Source organism: Pimephales promelas, chromosome 13, assembly GCF_988280905.1.
Source record: "Pimephales promelas chromosome 13, fPimPro1.hap1.1, whole genome shotgun sequence".
NCBI lineage: Eukaryota > Metazoa > Chordata > Actinopteri > Cypriniformes > Leuciscidae > Pimephales > Pimephales promelas.
In genome coordinates, this window is record NC_142781.1 from 9,150,344 (window position 1) to 9,167,820 (window position 17,477).

Sequence of the window (17,477 nt, forward strand, 5' to 3'; positions counted from 1 at the left end):
ATTTCCATTTTTGGCGTGGTATCAACAAGCATAATCGCTCTTCAGCGTGTTTATGAACGCCGTTGACACGTTATTATTGTATATATAAATATATGACCTACCTCAACCTCAACCCCTACCTAAACCTACCCGTCACTGGGGTTAATAGCATTTATGAGTCTTCCTCTACCATCCTAGGAAAAAAAATATCGCTCCCCAGATGTAGATCTACATTTTGCTTCGTTTCGCTCGGACATTTAATGGCGTGTACATACACGCGGAATCATTAGCGGAATCACGCGTATAGCTGAAAATGCGTATAGATAACACACCACTTGATTTGAAAGTGGTGTGTATGTTTATGCAAAAGTCATGTTGGAGTGCTTGATGATCTTCTTCCGTGGGTTATTATCGCAACCACTCCGGTCTCTGATCCCCGAACATGATCCACACGGGTCTTTAGAGTGGTATATCGACCTGACCCTGTTGTGGAGCGGCTCTTCGTTTACTGTGGGCGTGGAGGAGAGGAAGCTTCGAGAGCCTGCACTTCACATGAGCCCTGCCGAGCCTGCACTTCACGTGAGCCCTGCCGAGCCTGCACTTCACATGAGTCCTGACGAGCCTGCACTTCACGTGAGCCCTGACAAGCCTGCATGTCCCGTCAGCCCTGACGAACCTGCATCTCGCAACAGTCCTGGCGAGCCAGAGACTCTTCACGTTCCGTTTGCAGAGCCAGAGACTGTTCACATCCCGTCTGCCGAGCCAGAGACTGTTCACGTCACTTTTGCCCAGTCAGAGACTGTTCACGTCACTTCTGCCCAGTCAGAGACTGTTCACATCACTTCTGCCCAGTCAGAGTCTGTTCTCGTCACTTCTGCCGAGAATGTCCCATCTGCCAAAATAGAGACTGTTCACGTCACTTCCAGGGCCAGGGTCTACGGACCAGATGGCTGCCGGCACGCTGTCTGTTCCTGTGCCTGAGCCGGTGTCGTCTGTTCCTGTGTCTGAGCCGGTGTCGTCTGTTCCTGTGCCTGAGCTGGTGTCATCTGTTCCTGTGCCTGAGCCGGTGTCGTCTGTTCCTGTGCCTGAGCCGGCGTCATCTGTTCCTGTGCCTGAGCCGGTGTCATCTGTTCCTGTGCCTGAGCCGGTGTCGTCTGTTCCTGTGCCTGAGCCGGCGTCGTCTGTTCCTGTGCCTGAGCCGGTGTGGTCTGTTTCTGTGCCTGAGCCGGTTGTCGTCTGTTTGTAGGAACCCGCCCTGGTCGCCTGCGCAGCCCATGTTCCATGGCCTGGCCCTCCATCCCTCCCCCAGGACCGCCTCCGCTCCACCACCCTCCAGAACTGTCTTGTTTTGTTGGGCATTGGGAGCTGCCCATAGATAGATAGTTGTTGTTATATCTGTTTGTGTTCCCCCCGTCTTTGTGCATTTGGTTCAGTCCTGTTCCCTGTTTTCCCGCTCCTTGTTTGTGTTCATGTACAGTACTGTGCAGAAGTCTTAGGCACACTAGTATTTTTGCCTCAAAGAAATGGTTAAGCCAGTTATTTATATATTTTGTTGTAGTGTCTCAGTAGGAAATATCAGTTTACATTTCCAAACATTAATTGTGCCATTAATTGTAATAATCCAGTGATATTTTTGAATGCGCAAGGATTCTGACAACAGCCAATGCTCCACACGGAGGTCGGATCTCACCATCATTGAGTGCATCTGAAATTATATGAAGAACCAGAAAAAACAGAGACCAGAGACCAGAAGAACTGCAGCAACGTCTCGAAGGTAGTGCCTGCCTGCCTGCAAAGCTACAGTACTGTGAAAAAGCACTTGTGAGGTGAAAATACTAGTGTGCCTAAGACTTCTGCACACCCCTTGTTAGCTATTTTAACTTGTTTGCCCTTGTATTTAAGCCCTGTGTTTCAGTTCAAACCTTGTGAGTTCTTGTGTTGTTACTGTCAATGTTGGTTGATCTGTTCCTGGTCTGAGTATTTGTATTGTTTTCAGTTTATTGAATAAAGTGTGCTGCATGTGGATCCTGCTTCCGTCTTGTTTCTACCGCATCGTGACAGTCAGTAAATCATGGGGTAATTTTCATTTTAAAGTGAACAACTCCGTTAACAGAAATCATGTTTTCACAAAATATGAAATTAACACATTTTTAAAGTTCACATTTTTCTTTGTTATACAACACATAATCCATTATTTTTGTCTTAGTTTCATTTTCATGGACTTCAACTTTGTTTCTATTCAATATGCTTTTTTTGTTCTAGTTCCCGCCTGAGTTTGTCACTATGGTTACTGATTTGATTTCCTTATTCTGTCCAGCTGTGTATCATTAATTTTCCTAGTTTCCCTGTGTATTTATCTGCCTGTTTTTTCAGTTCAGATTGTTGGTTGTCGTTAACGATTGGATTAAGTTTGGTTAAGTTTTCATTCTGTAAATAAAGTTAATTATGTATTCTCTATTCGCTTAGACTACGCGACATTTGCTCCATACCAAAACCATAGATCTTTCTGGTCTTACAGCATTACAAATGCTTAACCACAGCATGTCAGAAAGTTATACCTAATGTTTCAATCAAGCGGCAACCTCCCCGTCTCTCTCTTGAAACCAACACGGAAGTGAATTAAACTGCAATTCATCGAGTGACCGCTTGAGGCTGGCTGCAAAAGCATCTCCCCCATGTTTAAATGTCTAACTTCACAGCAGAAAAAAAACATGTTTACAGCCTGGTGGCAAATAGTTGTTTTGGTCTATATCACTAATTTTGCCCTTCTTGACGACTGTGAGGGGGGTGATTTTTTTTACAACTCATCCGTTTAAATTATAATAAGCCTTAAAGTTCTGCATAATTAAGGGTGTGGCTACTTGAGTGACTGGTGAATTGCCGCTGCTGTGTCACTGCTGGTCGTGTCACTGAAGATCGTATTATACCTTGACCCATGCACGCTGTCGGATTCCGTCATTGTTGAGTATATGGAGAGAACAACCAGCGCTGTATTTGCAGTTGTTACCCTTGCATGCACTAATGAATATCTGACAATTTCAGTGCTTTCTCTCCGTCTATGCAATAGATTCACACCCTTAAATGAGCGCGGATTTCTAGTGCATTTACTTTTACATTTACATTTCTGAGGTAATATCTTTGGTTTGACCCATCTGAGAAATTGAGAGGCGGCCAAAATCAAATTGTAAAATGGACTGAATAAAGCTCTTTACGAACTTGACGTGTGATGCCCTGCTGACTGACATGTATGTGCATGAATCAGTCACGTGCACAAGCTAGGAACAACATTGTAACTGTCTGCATGATAATACATTTTTAAGGTCCGATAAGGTCCGGTAAGGTCCGATAAATTTGGGAGCCAGCTCTCATGAAGAGAACTGGAGAGGAAGATTGAGAGTGGAAAGCCACACTTTCTAACCGCAGACGTAGCGAGGACTCTTGACATGGCGTTTGTTGGTGGTACGGCGTGTGACGGAAAGAGACTTACAAAGGGCAGACCTAACCACTCTCTAAGTTCGCTTGCAACGTTGGATAAAAGTATTGACAGACGGAACGTTAGACTCGGGACTAGCGGAAGGTAAAAGAGGAGGCTGGTAACCCAGACAGCACTGAAACGGTGACAGCCCGGTGGCAGAAGAAGGAGCGGAATTATGAGCGTATTCTGCCCACGGGAGTTGCTCGGACCACGATGCGGGGTAATATGCGTCCAATGGTCTGGTTAGCACGTTCAGCTTGTCCATTGGTCTGAGGATGGAACCCGGAGGAGAGGCTGACAGAGGCACCGATAAGGCGACAAAACTCATTCCAAAACAGGAAGGAGAATTGTGGACCTCTATCAGATACAACATTCTCAGGAAGACCATGGATCTTAAAAATGTGTTGACTGGGCGTTCTCTCTGGCGGAGAGCAGTTTAGGAAGCGCGATAAAACGAGCAGTCTTAGAGAAGCGATCGATCACAGTGAGAATAACAGTATTACCTCCAGAAGGAGGGAGCCCAGTAATAAAGTCGAGCGCAATTTGTGCCCATGGGCGCGACAGAATAGGTAGAGGTCTGAGGAGACCCGCAGGCGGTCTGTTGCTGACCTTGGTCTGGGCGCAGACCGAGCAAGACGCGATAAAGCGGCGAATATCTCGTTCAAGAGTCGGCCACCAAAACCTCTGAGAAATAGAGGCGATGGTACCCCTAACCCCCGGATGCGCAAATAGCTTCGAGGAGTGACCCCACTGGAGGACGGCGCGATGAGCGGACGGAGGTACAAATAATAACCCCTAGGACAGAGATGAGGCGTGATAGAATGAGAGAGAGCGCGCTTAACAATACGTTCAATTCCCCCGACTGCCGCACCCACCACCCCACCATGAGGAAGAATCTCCTCATCAGTGGGCTTGGACTCGGGGAAGGCAAACTGGCGAGAAAGAGTGTCAAGCTTTTGATTCTTGGAGCCGGGACGGTAGGAAATAGTAAAATCAAAGCGAGCAAAGAAAAGTGACCAACGAGCCTGACGAGCATTAAGTCTCTTAACCGTACAGATATATTCAAGGTTACGATGGTCTGTCCAGACCACGAACGGGACAGAAGACCCCTCCAACCAGTGACGCCACTCTCCTAACGCGAGACGGATGGTCAAAAGCTTGCGGTTACCCATGTCGAGATTGCGCTCGGAAGGGGACAGGGCGGTGCGAAAAGAAGGCGCATGGGTGGATTCTCTCGTTAGCGGGCGATCGCTGAGAGAGAATAGCCTCCGAGGCGTCAAACTCCACAATAAACTGTCTGGAAACGTCAGGAGTGATGAGAATAGGTGCGGACAAGAACAAGGATTTAAGGCGATCGAAGGCCGCCTGTGCGGTGTCACTCCAACAAAACCGGGTCTTGGGGTAGGCCATTCGATGACAGCGCAAACCTTGTTAGGGTCCATACTAATACCTTGGGCTGAAATGACCGAACCGAGAAAGGTAACGGCTCGAGCGTGGAAAGTACATTTCTCGGCTTTGACGAATAATTTGTTCTCCAAAAGTCGTTGAAGAAATTGACGAACATGTTGCACATGAACCTGGAGAGACGGGGGAAAAAATCAAAAATATCATCGATAGATGAGATAGATGAAAACAAAAATGTTAAGCATGTCTCTGAGAACGTCATTGACAAGGGCTTGAAAGACGGCGGGAGCGTTAACCAGACTGAAAGGTAAAACCCGGTATTCAAAGTGCCCGAGGGGGGTATTAAAGGCGGTCTTCCACTCGTCTCCTGCCTTAATGCGAACAAGATGGTATGCGTTGCGGAGATCTAATTTTGTGAAGAACTGCGCCCCCTGCAAGATCTCAAAGGCGGATGACATAAGTGGTAAGGGATAGCGGTTCTTAACGGTTATGTCATTCAAGCCTCTGTAATTTATGCAGGGACGTAAAGAACCATCCTTTTTCTTCACAAAAAAGAACCCCACACCGGCAGGAGAAGAGGAGGGAACAATAGTACCTGCGTTCAATGGCTCGGAGAGATATTTCTCCAACATTTCGCGCTCAGGAATAGAGAGGGAATACAGTCCTTCCCCGGGGAGGGGTGGAGCCTGGAAGAAGATCAATGCAACAATCATACGGACGGTGCGGAGGAAGAGAAGCGGCCCGGGCACGACTGAAGACCGCACGCAAATCGAAGTACTCCTTGAGGACTCCTGACAAATCACCTGGCTCCTCCTGGAAAACAGACACGGAAGACATGGGAGGAACAGCAGACGTCAAACACTTAACATGACAAGACAGACTCCACGAAAGAATGGAATTTAGGGACCAGTTAATCTGGGGGTTATGCTCAAGCCAAGGATGGCCCAAAACTACAGGAGTAGTAGGGGAGTGGAAAACTAAAAAACATATAGCATCACGGTGGTTACCAGAAACGATGAGACTCAAAGAAGCAGTAGCATGGTGACCCGGCAGGAAGACACAAACCCGTCTGGACCCGATTGTCACATATTATTTCACACGAGTTGCGAAAAATAAAACTTTTTGTCTTACCTAATTTTAGTAGCCGTCGTCTCACTTCCTTGTAACGTTATCTGACTGACTGTGATGCATTACAATTCACCGACAACAAAGTTCTATCCATGTTATTTCTCTCGTTATTCCAAGCTTAATCCACTCATTATTTCAGCTTTAAAAGTCCACTTGATGTCACGGTGATGGATGACAAATGCAACCTTGCACATTTACATTCTGACTCGAGTTAACTCGCATAATAACTTTAACTGTTTGCCCTTTTGAATAACGATTGCTTGTTGCTTGTTCAGCTTGATCATATCTGTGCTCTCTGCTCTTTTGAATCTGAATCTGACCACCAAAACTTTAAGATTAAACAAGACGGTTCATTTATATCAGGGGTTCTCAAACATTTTGGTGCCAGGGACCCCTTTCAGGGGAAAAAGATTTCCAAGGACCCCCCTTATATTTATAACCGTTATTAAGCACAAAGTTAATGTCTGAGCGGCTAATGAAATATTCTTGCACAAAATGAATGGTCTCCACCCAGGGTACTATGCAGGAATTTCTAAATAGCCTACTGAGGTCCCAAAAGTGATCTTACTAGGAATCACTTAGGATCCCTCACTTAGGAATTTTTGATGTTCTTGATCTACATGTGCATTTTAATGTGTTTTTAAGGCCCCACAATTGGATATAGATTTAGAAGCATGTCAGTGGGCAGTGGCATACTTTTTTTTTTTTGTCAAGATGTCACGAAACACAATCACATATTCCAAACAGGAATGGCCTTAAAGGAGAAATGTTTCAATGATTAGGCCTATTCTGCACACAAATAAAGCCTATAAATACAAAAAATGCTAAAAAATGCCTAAAATGCGTTGTTAATTTGAGCTACTGCAATTAGCTTAAAAAAACATATAGTATATGTTAAATATATGAATCCATAATATTAATCTCATGGGCACAGTATGTTTCTCTTGACCTGCGTTTTCCTTGTTAAACTTGGGCTTGATTAATACTTTGCAAACTGATTGTTTCGGTCGTTTTTTAAAACTTTTATCTAAAACAGCTGTTTAGTTTATGTTAATGTAGGCCTACATTTTATCCCGTACTTTATGACCGTTGACTGATACGTCGTGCGGGGAACTTTGAGTTCACTCCGACTCAAACATTTTGACATTGAGATGTCGTTGTTAGTCTGCTGAAGCACCTCAGACGAGAAGGTCAGTTATCATCGCGATGTGCATCCTTGCAACCTCAATTGTGGGTACGGCCCTGTCACTATGCACTTTTATTTTGATAATGATCAGACTTCTAATGTCAAATCTACAGTAGCAGTGCTAGAACTGACTATTGTGCGCGCACGCGAGACGCCGGCGCGCGATTACGTGGGAATTTTTCCTCAGCAGTGGAAACAGGAATACTCTTATTTATGGTCATAGATAAGACAAGAGTGCATCATCCGAAACGGTAAAGTGTCCATTTTTTTATTTGTGTATAGGCTACATTATAAATGACTACAAAATGTCTTGCCTTTTAAAAATACAGAAAACAACCGGATGCGGGTTCATGCCATCTCTCTGTCTTCTTCTGGCGCACGTCGCGCAAAATCAATAGCGAATAGCCTAGTCTACTTGACGCACAGACATATCTATCTATAGAAAACTTAAGTGTTTAATTTGTATTCTTTGATGTTAAATGCATTATAAGTAACTTAGGAATAAACAGCATGTTTTCAGATGATAAAGAAAACATGACTCATAGCACGGAAAAAAACGTTAGGTTGTTATAAATTATTTCGCGGACCCCCTGGCATTAGCTCACGGACCACCAGGGGTCCGCGGACCCCACTTTGAGAACCACTGATTTATATTATTATAAACATTGGAGAAAATGTAAAGCGCGGTTTGGCGGAAACTCTGCTCTGGTTGCCATAGAAACATGGCACGCGCTTGAGATTGCACTCCGAACCCGTACGGGTCCCGGGCCGACGGGTCTCGGGTGCACTGTGAAGACCTCTACGGTGAACCCTGGCAAGGACCCGTCTATCCAGGGCAAAGACAGTGGTGGGTTCCTGAAGATCCACGAGTGGAATCCCGTGCTGGAGGGCCCAGGTCTCATCCACAAAATTCCCCTCGGAACCAGAGTCTATCAGGGCTTGACCAGAGTTCTGGTCAAGTCTATCAGGGCTTGACCAGAGTTGAGCCAGTGGAGGTGAACCGGAAAAGTAGTCCGAGAAGGCAAGGGAGGGTGCAGAGAGTAAGCACTCACCAGTAACCTTCTCTCTACTGGTGAGCGTTGGCTTTTAGATGAAAAAGGTGGTAACAAAGTGATTGCCAGAGCCGCAGTAAAGACAAAGCCGAGTGACGATGCGGCGTTCTGCAGCAGAAATTCGAATCCCACCCAGCTGCATCGGCTCCTGGTCTGTCACGGAGGGAGAAGTAACGCTGACAGTGGAGGAGGAAGAAGGAGAAGCGGCCGTGCTGCGAGTGCGTCGACGTAACTCGAAACGTCTCTCCACGCGGAGAGCCAGGTCGATAAGCGAGTCGAGATGAGAGGGCGTCTCACGAGCCAGCACCTCATCCCTGATCTCGGCATTAAGACCCTCGATGAATCGTGCCACTAGCGCGAGTTCATTCCACACACAGGAGGTAGAGAGCGTGCGGAATTCCACAGAGTAATCTGCGACTGAGCGTCTTCCCTGTCGAAGGGTGGATAACAGACGAGAAGCCTCAGGTCCATGCACAGATCGGTCGAAGACCTTCAACATCTCCTCCCTAAATAGGGCATAGCGACTTAAGCTGTCTGCATCTGAGTTCCAAACAGCTGATCTTCATTCACGAGCCCGTCCCTTGAGAAGCGAAATGATGTAGGCAATGCGAGAGCGATCCTTGGCATAAGTGAGAGGCTGAAGCGAGAAAACAACTTCACATTGTGTCAAGAAAGACATGCACTCGGTCTGCTCACCCGCATAGCAGGGGGGGGGGGGGGGGCGTGGTTGTTCACACGGGGCTCAAGGGTGTCTGAAGATCGAGACGAGTCCATATGGAGATAATGGAGCTGCTTAATGAGATCATCCACCTGGGAGGCCAGTGTCTCAACAGCGCGACGAGCAACGGAGAGTTCCTCCTCGTGCTTACCCAGCATTGCTCCCTGGATCTTCACAGCCGCTTGGAAGGGATGCTCCTCCGTAGGGTTCATGTTGGTCGGATTACTCTGTCACGGTAACTGGTGAAGAAACTCCAAAAGGCGTAAAGCAGGATATTCAGTCTTTAAAGCAAACAAGGCAAAGCCGCAGCGGCCGTTAAACATAGAAAGTTCACTAAATATTCTTGGTAGACTGAGAGAAGCTCAAACAGCAGGTCCAGAAGCCTCGAGAGAGAGAACTGAGCAGGATAGTGGGGAGGCGTTGAACCCTCTGCGACTCTCCGCGTCACAGCGCTGGACACAGCACAACTCAGGTGACGAATAACACCAAATAATTAAAAGTACCAGACGGGACAAGACAGGCAATAAGCAACATGCATGATGAGTAGTAATAGTCCGACAGAGAAGGGGTGAAAGAGAAAGCTAGAAATAGAAAGACTAATGACCAGAGATAGAGAGCAGGTGAGGAGATGAAAGAATGAGGATCAGCTGAAACAGATGAGTGAGCAATAATGGGTGAGTGTGTGTGAGAGTGTGTGTGCGTGTGACCAGCAGATGGAGACAGAGAACAAAAAGAAGAGAGAAGGAACACAGGATCATGACACCCACGACCCACCTCTTTGCCCATTTTATTTTTTCCGGTAGTTACGAGAGGTGACGCCCTGCCAAGATGGCGACTGCCAGCCCCACCCACTTTAGGCTTCAAAAACGCTCTTCAGAAACCTACGGGTGACGTCACAGATACTACGTCCATATTTTTTTACAGTCTAAGGTTCCAATCTTTAAATATAGCATAAAACCTCTATTTTTCAAGAACAAAAGCTCAAAAGTATTGAAAAATATATATAAAACAAATACTGAAACAACTGATAAGCATTAAGTAGCAGATCACTGAAATATTGAGAAATAGCTGAATCCTTTCGAATCTCAGTTGGAGGCATAGTCAGGTGTTGAAGTTTTTACCATTACTTGGACATACACAGTAAAATAGGTAAAATATTTTTTTTCAGTGTGGATGCGGAAAAACATAGAGGAGCAGAATGAGAAAAAATAATGTTCAGCAATTTCATGTTTTCATTTCAGTAAAAGCTTCATGTAAAGCTTTTACTACAACGATTCCAGTACCACTGTTCCATATATTTAATTAATCCATATATTTAATTAATACTGGCAGAAACACATTTTTACACCAGTTCAATTTACATCGAGGAATTCTGTATCTTCTTGTCGAGGTTCATAGCAAGAGTGGAGTGCATGATTATGAGTGATCACTCAAAATCCTTCTGGCTTTCTTCAGTGTGCATTGTTCATGAAGAGACTAAATGCTAAGATCTCTCTGCCCTATCAGTTTCATATAGATGTGCACAAGTGACGAGAAGATGTGGAGGTTAAACAAGTTGAGAATGCCAATTGTGAAATGTACCAAAGCAACTAAGAAAAACTGTAAATGTATAAATATATAAGATATATGATTTTTTTCTTTGTAATTCTTTGAACAACAAAAGCCAAATTAGATGTTTGTTTAATGCCTAGCCTTTAGGTTTTAGTTCCCTACGATTTTCTGTCCAGCAAAATGTTTAGACAAAATCCTAAATGACACAAGATTTTGTTTGAATATGCATATGCATGAATATTTGAACAAACAATGTTTGAAGTATGAACAATGTTTTGGTCATCACAATAAAAAATACATAATATTTAAGTTTTGATAATTTTTTAAACTCAAATTTAAGATAATATTTGAGTTTTGAAATGGACAAAGATGTGTGACAACTTGAAAGTATTTTAGTGTGAGGTGTAAAAAAGAAATGTGGCTGATTGGGTGGAATGGCAGTTAATTTCTGTGTAATAGGTGGAGATTTACTGAGGGTAAGAGGTCTAAATTAACTTCTGGTTTCTCAAACTCAATCTTCCTAAGACCTCACTTTCCGATCCCTCAGAGCACACTAGAGAGAGAGCTGATGAGACCCTGGGCCGTGAATTTGCAGAGGGGGGGCTCACACAATTAACAATAAACATTCCCGGGGCTGATCTACAGTCAAGGAACTCTCTTGCCCACAAACCCAACAACCCTAAACAAACTTTATGTGGGAAGCACTTCAGCATCCCCTTCAAGGCATTTAAAGGAAGAAAAGTCTAGCTATTTGAATTGTCTATTTTAATGTTAACCAAATACATTTACATTATATAGCCTACATTAGTATGCTTCTCATTTTGTTTAATAACAAATTATTAATAAAATTGTTCAATAATATCGTAATTAATTTAATACAAAACACCTATCATTTAATGTATGGCATATATGTGAATATCCTTCGTCAAATGTTTTTACGTTGGACTTACTTCATGTAATTACAGCTGTTGACTCATACCACGAAATCTGTCCCAATACCCGTTTCCCACCTCAACAGCAGCAAAAGTGTTTACAACATGAACACAATGAGTAGGCCAACAGTCTACCAAACTTTTTAATGCAAGTAGGCAACATATAAATAAAGTGACCAATTCATAGTAAAATAATGAATACTTACAAGATTTCTGTCATTGAGGGAAGCGTTGGAATAACATCTATGGCCATGCATGAGACAGCGAAGGCTTTCCACTGGGAACACTCACAGCCATGAGGACACGCATTCGTATGTCCGATCACACACACAGGTGACAGCATCAACATTACCAGCACACGTGTTGCCATGGTAGAAAAAATGATAGATTTATTTTCTTCCACTGGAAAAATGCAGCCTCTCCACTCTGTTTGGACCATTAAGTAGTCACACAACAAACACCGACGAGCAGTTTAATACTCAAACTTGCTTGAGTGTGTCAGTAGTGAGTAAGAGAGTCTGCGAGTGAGGCGGACGCTGATGCGCCCTTGCGGTTGCTATGGGAACTGAATAGTTCTATGCGACCGAGCCATATGGAGAGATATGGCTATGCGACGTAATAGAAACATCTCTCGTTTACTAACAATTGCGTGTAACTATTCGTATTTAAGACGCACAGATTTTTTCTTAAGGATTTTTTTTCTCGAAAAATCATAAATAGGAATAGTCAGGTTAATAATAGGATAATTGGCCTAGTCATTTTTTTCATTTCAGTTACAACATGCAATGGATTATCAAAAATAAAGCAACACAAAGAACATAATTTTTCAGGATATAGGTATATAGGTAATATTTTACATATATTTACATTATTATGTGTATCTTAAGTGAGCAAAATATAGCCTATACAAAATAGTTTTAACAAGTATGTAAATGACAAAAGTAGCCTAAGTGACAGGCTATATGTTTCAAAGTGTCAATTATGTTAAAAAACAAAAACAAAATATATCTTCTCTTTTTCATGAAGACGACATAAAAAAACGTATTGCAAAACTAAAAAAATCACAATACTAGCCTACTATAAAATTATAATATAATATAATATAATATAATATAATATAATATAATATAATATAATATAATATAATATAATATAATATAATATAATATAATAAACGTAACAGGTGACGTTACGGCGCGGGTGGCAAATTACTATGGCCAAAACTACAACTCCCATGATTCATAGCTTTTGTTGTATTCCTGTAAGGCGGCCAGTTCAAGTTGCCATAGCAGAGGATGTTGATACCTTACAATGATCACCTAAGATAACCATCAAACCGCACGGGTATGGGGAGTTTGACGAACTTTTCGGGGAGTTTGTGATTCGTTATTATACTATGCAAACGGACATGGCTTTGTAACATCTTTGGAAAGAAAGGCTGTAAGTTAAGCACAAAGCTAACTAGCTCGATAGTTCTAACGTTACGTCAATTCTGTGTCAAATCGAGTGTTTACAAGGTTACTATTTTCATCAAATAGACGATTTAATTGACTAGACTAGTGTTCCTCAGCCTTAAACATTTAATTAATCTCAATACTTTCTCGCCAGGTGTAATTACACGCTTCTTCTTCTAGCTAGGCAAACAGATAATGCAGGTGTCAGGATTGGAAAGGTGGTTTCTGATTTCAGTTTAGTGCTTTTGGTTATTTTCAGGCATTGGCGCATGTCAGCATGGACTCCTCCAGTGAATCTGACACCTTTGACAGACCCAGGGGGCATCGATCGCGGGTCAGAGGGAGCCGAATAAGACCTGACAGCAGGTTTCCTAGGGATACACATGTATCAGACATATCAGACAAAATTGACACTTTAGCAAACACTCTACAGGTAAGCTGCCTTCATTCATTGTCTGCTCATTTTTGTATAATGCTGGGATCTCTGGGGTCTTTTCTTTTGACATGCAAGCTTATGTTTTTGTGCAGGATACAAGCCGAAATCTGAACAAAGTGGATCAGATGTTGGGACAGTATAAGGAACACACAGACGACCAAGCTGAAGCCATGGCGACGGTGAGTATCAGAGTTGTATGGGATTGTCTCTGATTTCAGATAAGGGTGTTGTTCTGAGAGATTGTCCTGTGTTTTAGCTGAGGGAGAGCTTAGAGGAGTCCATCCAGCATCTGCAGGGTCAGCGGCTGAAGAGGAGCATGGGTGGATTGAGCGCCTCACTCTCCACACTGCACACCAGTGACCTGGAAGACACCAGTGCTTCAGGTGCAGTACAGGCCAGGACCTGCTTCATTAAATGAGTGAAAGCTTGTCTATACATTTATCAATAGTGTGTTAATGCTAATACATGAATCACAGTATATACTTCCCCCTAAAACTACTAGTATCTTTGCCAGAGGCGGACTTAGTGAGCCCCTAAGCAATTCTAGGTACGGGGCCCTAACACACCAACTATGCACCCTTTTACTTTTGTAGGCCTATACCCCAAGTTCACGTAAAACAACTAAGTCTAACAAATTTACTCTGATACTTTCTAATAAAGAAAATACAAATGAGGAACATATTTGTATATGAACTGTAAAATCTTAATGTAATGCAATGTAAAAATTCATCATGTTAATGTATAAACCATAAGAAAATCATGCACTCTATACTGTACAGTATATCTCCCATCTAATCCTTAACAAACTGTTCTTAGATGATAAATTGCCCTAATGGCATATTTACTGGCGACGGAAAATAAGTGCATTATTCTTAATAACTATATTTATTTATGCCAAACATTTTATAATACACCTCTGAAGCACAGTTTCTATAGTAACAAACACAACTTTCACGCGATGCTGATTGACAAACGACAGCGCACTGCAATAATTTTGTCGTTATTGTTGTGGTTATTTACTTTATACATTCAGTGTAACAGTATTAAGTTAGTGCAACTTTTATCATTCCACTGAACTGTGCATGTGCATTTTAGATTGTGCATGGATCTTCTTGCTCCCTGCATCCAATAAATGTACATCTAAGAATGAGCTGAGATATCAATGTTATGATTAATTTCAGAAATTTGTATCAGAGCTAAATATATCTTTAACATTTTATAAGCAAAGCTCTGCTGTTAATTATCTTGCGCTTGCTGTAGCTCTAAACTTTGCTTCTGCACATGCAATACCTATGGAATAGTCCACTCTAATCCATGATAGGGGGGCCCACATTCATGCAGATATAATAATAATGTTAAAACTTTAATGGTGACATCCTGACCAAACAAAATATGATAAAAAATTAGTAGGTTATGATATATAAATGGGTATTTGATGGCCCCCCCTGATTCCCTGGGGCCATTATCTTCTAATAATAATAATAATAATAAGAAGAAGAAGAAGAAGAAGAAGAAGAAGAAGAAGAAGAAGAAAGGTGCTATCTTGCTTTCTTGAGTGCTATATCAGAATATATAAATTATTTCTAAAGGATCATGTTACACTGAAGACTGGAGTTATGGCTGCTGATATTTGAGCTTTGCTTTCACAGAATAAAAAACAAACAAATATATATATATTTTTTTTTAAAATCAAATAAATTCTTGGTGAACATAAGAATCTTTTTTCAAAAACATTGTTGCATACTGCTGTGAAACATCTTAGTATTGCACATACTACTTAAAAATATAGAGGGTATGCATGTGACGTCCCTGTCAGCTGGAGTGTCTGCAGTTACTCACAGTGAGTGGCAAAAAGACTGAGCTGCTGAATATGTTTTCAGCGTGAATGCCGTGAAAAACAAACACATCACATATAAAGTGGGAAAGAGCTTTGCGATTGACTGGACAACTAGATTTGACAAAAAAATCTGAGGTATATTTTTACAGACTGCTATAGAAAGAGGAGCAAAAGGATCGCTGCAATTCACAGAAACAACTGGAATCCAGTCAGCGAAAGGTCAGGGATCATTTTGTCTCAATATGCTGAATTTAGGTGTAAAACCATACCCATATATTTTGTATTGTTATATATACACTACCGGTCAAAAGTTTTAGATCAGTAAGATATTTTATGTTTTTAAACGAAGTCTCTTCTGCTCACCAATGCTGCTTTATTTGATGAAAAAAAAAAATGACAAACAGTAATATTGTGAAATATTATGACAATTTAAAATGACTGTTTTCTATTTTAATATATTTTAAAATGTAATTTGAAAGCTGAATTTTCAACATCATTACTGTTGCTGATTACACATCAGTTTTCAGTGTCACATGATCCTTCAGAAATCATTCTAATATGCTGATTTTATGCTCAAAAAAACAAATTAATTAATAAATGTCTTTACTGTAACTTTTAATCAATTTAACTCATCCTTGATGAATAAAAGTATTTTCTAATTTCTTTCCCCCCAAAATAAAAAAATAATTCTTACTGACCCCAAACTTTTGAATGGTAGTGATTAATGTTAGATCAATTCTGTTCTTTTGAACTTTCTATTCATCAAAGAATCCTGAAATAAAAATGTAAAAAACTGTTTTCAACATGGATAATAATCATAAATGTTTCTTGAGCATCATATTATAATAATTTCTGTAGGATCATGTGACACTGAAGATTGGAGTGATGATGCTGTATTCAGCTTTGATCACTGGAATAAATTACACTTCACTATATATTCATGTAGAAAACCGCTGTTTTAAATTGTAATAATATTTCACAATATTACTGTTTTTGTATTTTTTATGAAATAATTGCAGCCTTGGTGAGCAGAAGAGACTTATTTTAAAAACATGAAAAATCTTACCGATCTAAAACTTTTGACCGGTAGTGTATATTGACAACTCATCAATTCAATATTTATCATTGCTTATTCTGCATTATTGGATGTTTTTTAATAAACACTGACAAAAAAAACAAACAAACAAACAAACAAAAAAAAACTTTAAAGATTTAGGGCTGGATGATATGATGATATATATAGGCTATATATAACACTGAGATAAGTTATCACCCGGATTTAGACCTACCTATAATGTATTTACATAAAGCGTTCACAGGCAAATTTGCTTTATGTTTAGGTCTATATTGCTTTTATTTCCCCGGTGTCAAAATCAGGCAAACTTAAATGTCAGGCAACACGATTCCTGGCTGCATGTCAATATATATGGATCACTGGATCTTTAGTAAGTTGTAAGGACCACTATATTGAGTCCAACATTTAGTTTAAATTGATAATTTTAGTTGCATTTTCGCAGTTTCCCCTATTAAATCCAATCACGCAGCAGATCTTTTGCCACTCAGTCAAGCTGAGGGGGGTTGTTCCGGCGGGAAAGTGACGTCAATGCATTCCCTCTGTAGTTTGCACTACACACTTTGCAGTAAACAGTACAGTAGTTCCAAATATGTGTCTCTTGCCCTGTAGACAGGAGGCGCTACCTCCCTACGTCCCCTTTGAGAGATTATGGGAGTGCGGGCACAGGTAACAGAAGACGGTCTAGATCTGTCGCAGTGCGTTTCCGAGACTCCACTCAAGCTGAAGAGCAGGTATGACTGTACATCTGAGACTTAATTGTCATGTTATTCAACTCAAAATTTATTAATAATACATTTTATAACTGTATAGTCAGTATCTTTTTGCACCTAAATACTTAAATCTAATGCTCCAATTTGTTAGATTATGTCTCCACGTTAGAAATTTCAGAAATATTATGCCAGAAGAGTCAGCAGCAGCTTTTTGTCTAATACCCAAAAACCGTTAACAGCAAGTATTGTCTGATATCCAAAAGCAGTGTTTTGCATTGTACAAATCTGTGTTGATAATCTTCTTCTTTACAATAACATGTAAAGACACAGGGATATACATATATAATAGGATATTTTAATTGCACACTTATCTTTCATTTTATTATCATTTGCTATATCCAACAAAGTAAACAATCAGATTGAAGTGCATTTTCTGAAAGCTTTTTTAAAAGTTCAATTTAAGTGTCTTTCCAAAAAAGCAAGCTTGGAGACACCAAAAGGACAACAAATAACCAAAGGAGTCCATATATTTCATAAATT

At 41.3% G+C, this 17,477-nt stretch overlaps 2 protein-coding genes across 4 annotated transcripts in view; one reads left to right on the forward strand and one right to left on the reverse strand.

Annotated features, from left to right (window-relative positions):
- The window catches only part of tshr (thyroid stimulating hormone receptor), a 60,994-nt gene extending 49,108 nt beyond the window's left edge, over positions 1-11,886 (reverse strand). Inside the window, exon 1 of the mRNA XM_039681679.2 lies at positions 11,632-11,886. Coding sequence (XP_039537613.1) covers positions 11,632-11,864 — 233 coding nt within the window. The 5' untranslated portion in view covers positions 11,865-11,886. The remainder of the gene's footprint in view (positions 1-11,631) is intronic.
- Positions 11,887-12,681: 795 nt separating this feature from the next.
- The window catches only part of cep128 (centrosomal protein 128), a 68,326-nt gene continuing 63,530 nt past the window's right edge, over positions 12,682-17,477 (forward strand). The window contains exons 1-5 of one of the 3 annotated variants that reach the window (XM_089118421.1): positions 12,682-12,769; positions 13,139-13,312; positions 13,408-13,494; positions 13,572-13,698; positions 16,837-16,958. In XM_089118421.1, the coding sequence (XP_088974547.1) occupies positions 13,157-13,312; positions 13,408-13,494; positions 13,572-13,698; positions 16,837-16,958 (492 nt within the window). In that variant the 5' untranslated portion in view covers positions 12,682-12,769; positions 13,139-13,156. Of the gene's footprint in view, positions 12,866-13,119; positions 13,313-13,407; positions 13,495-13,571; positions 13,699-16,836; positions 16,959-17,477 lie in introns of all 3 variants that reach the window. The other 2 variants (XM_089118422.1, XM_089118420.1) reach the window with 2 other exon arrangements.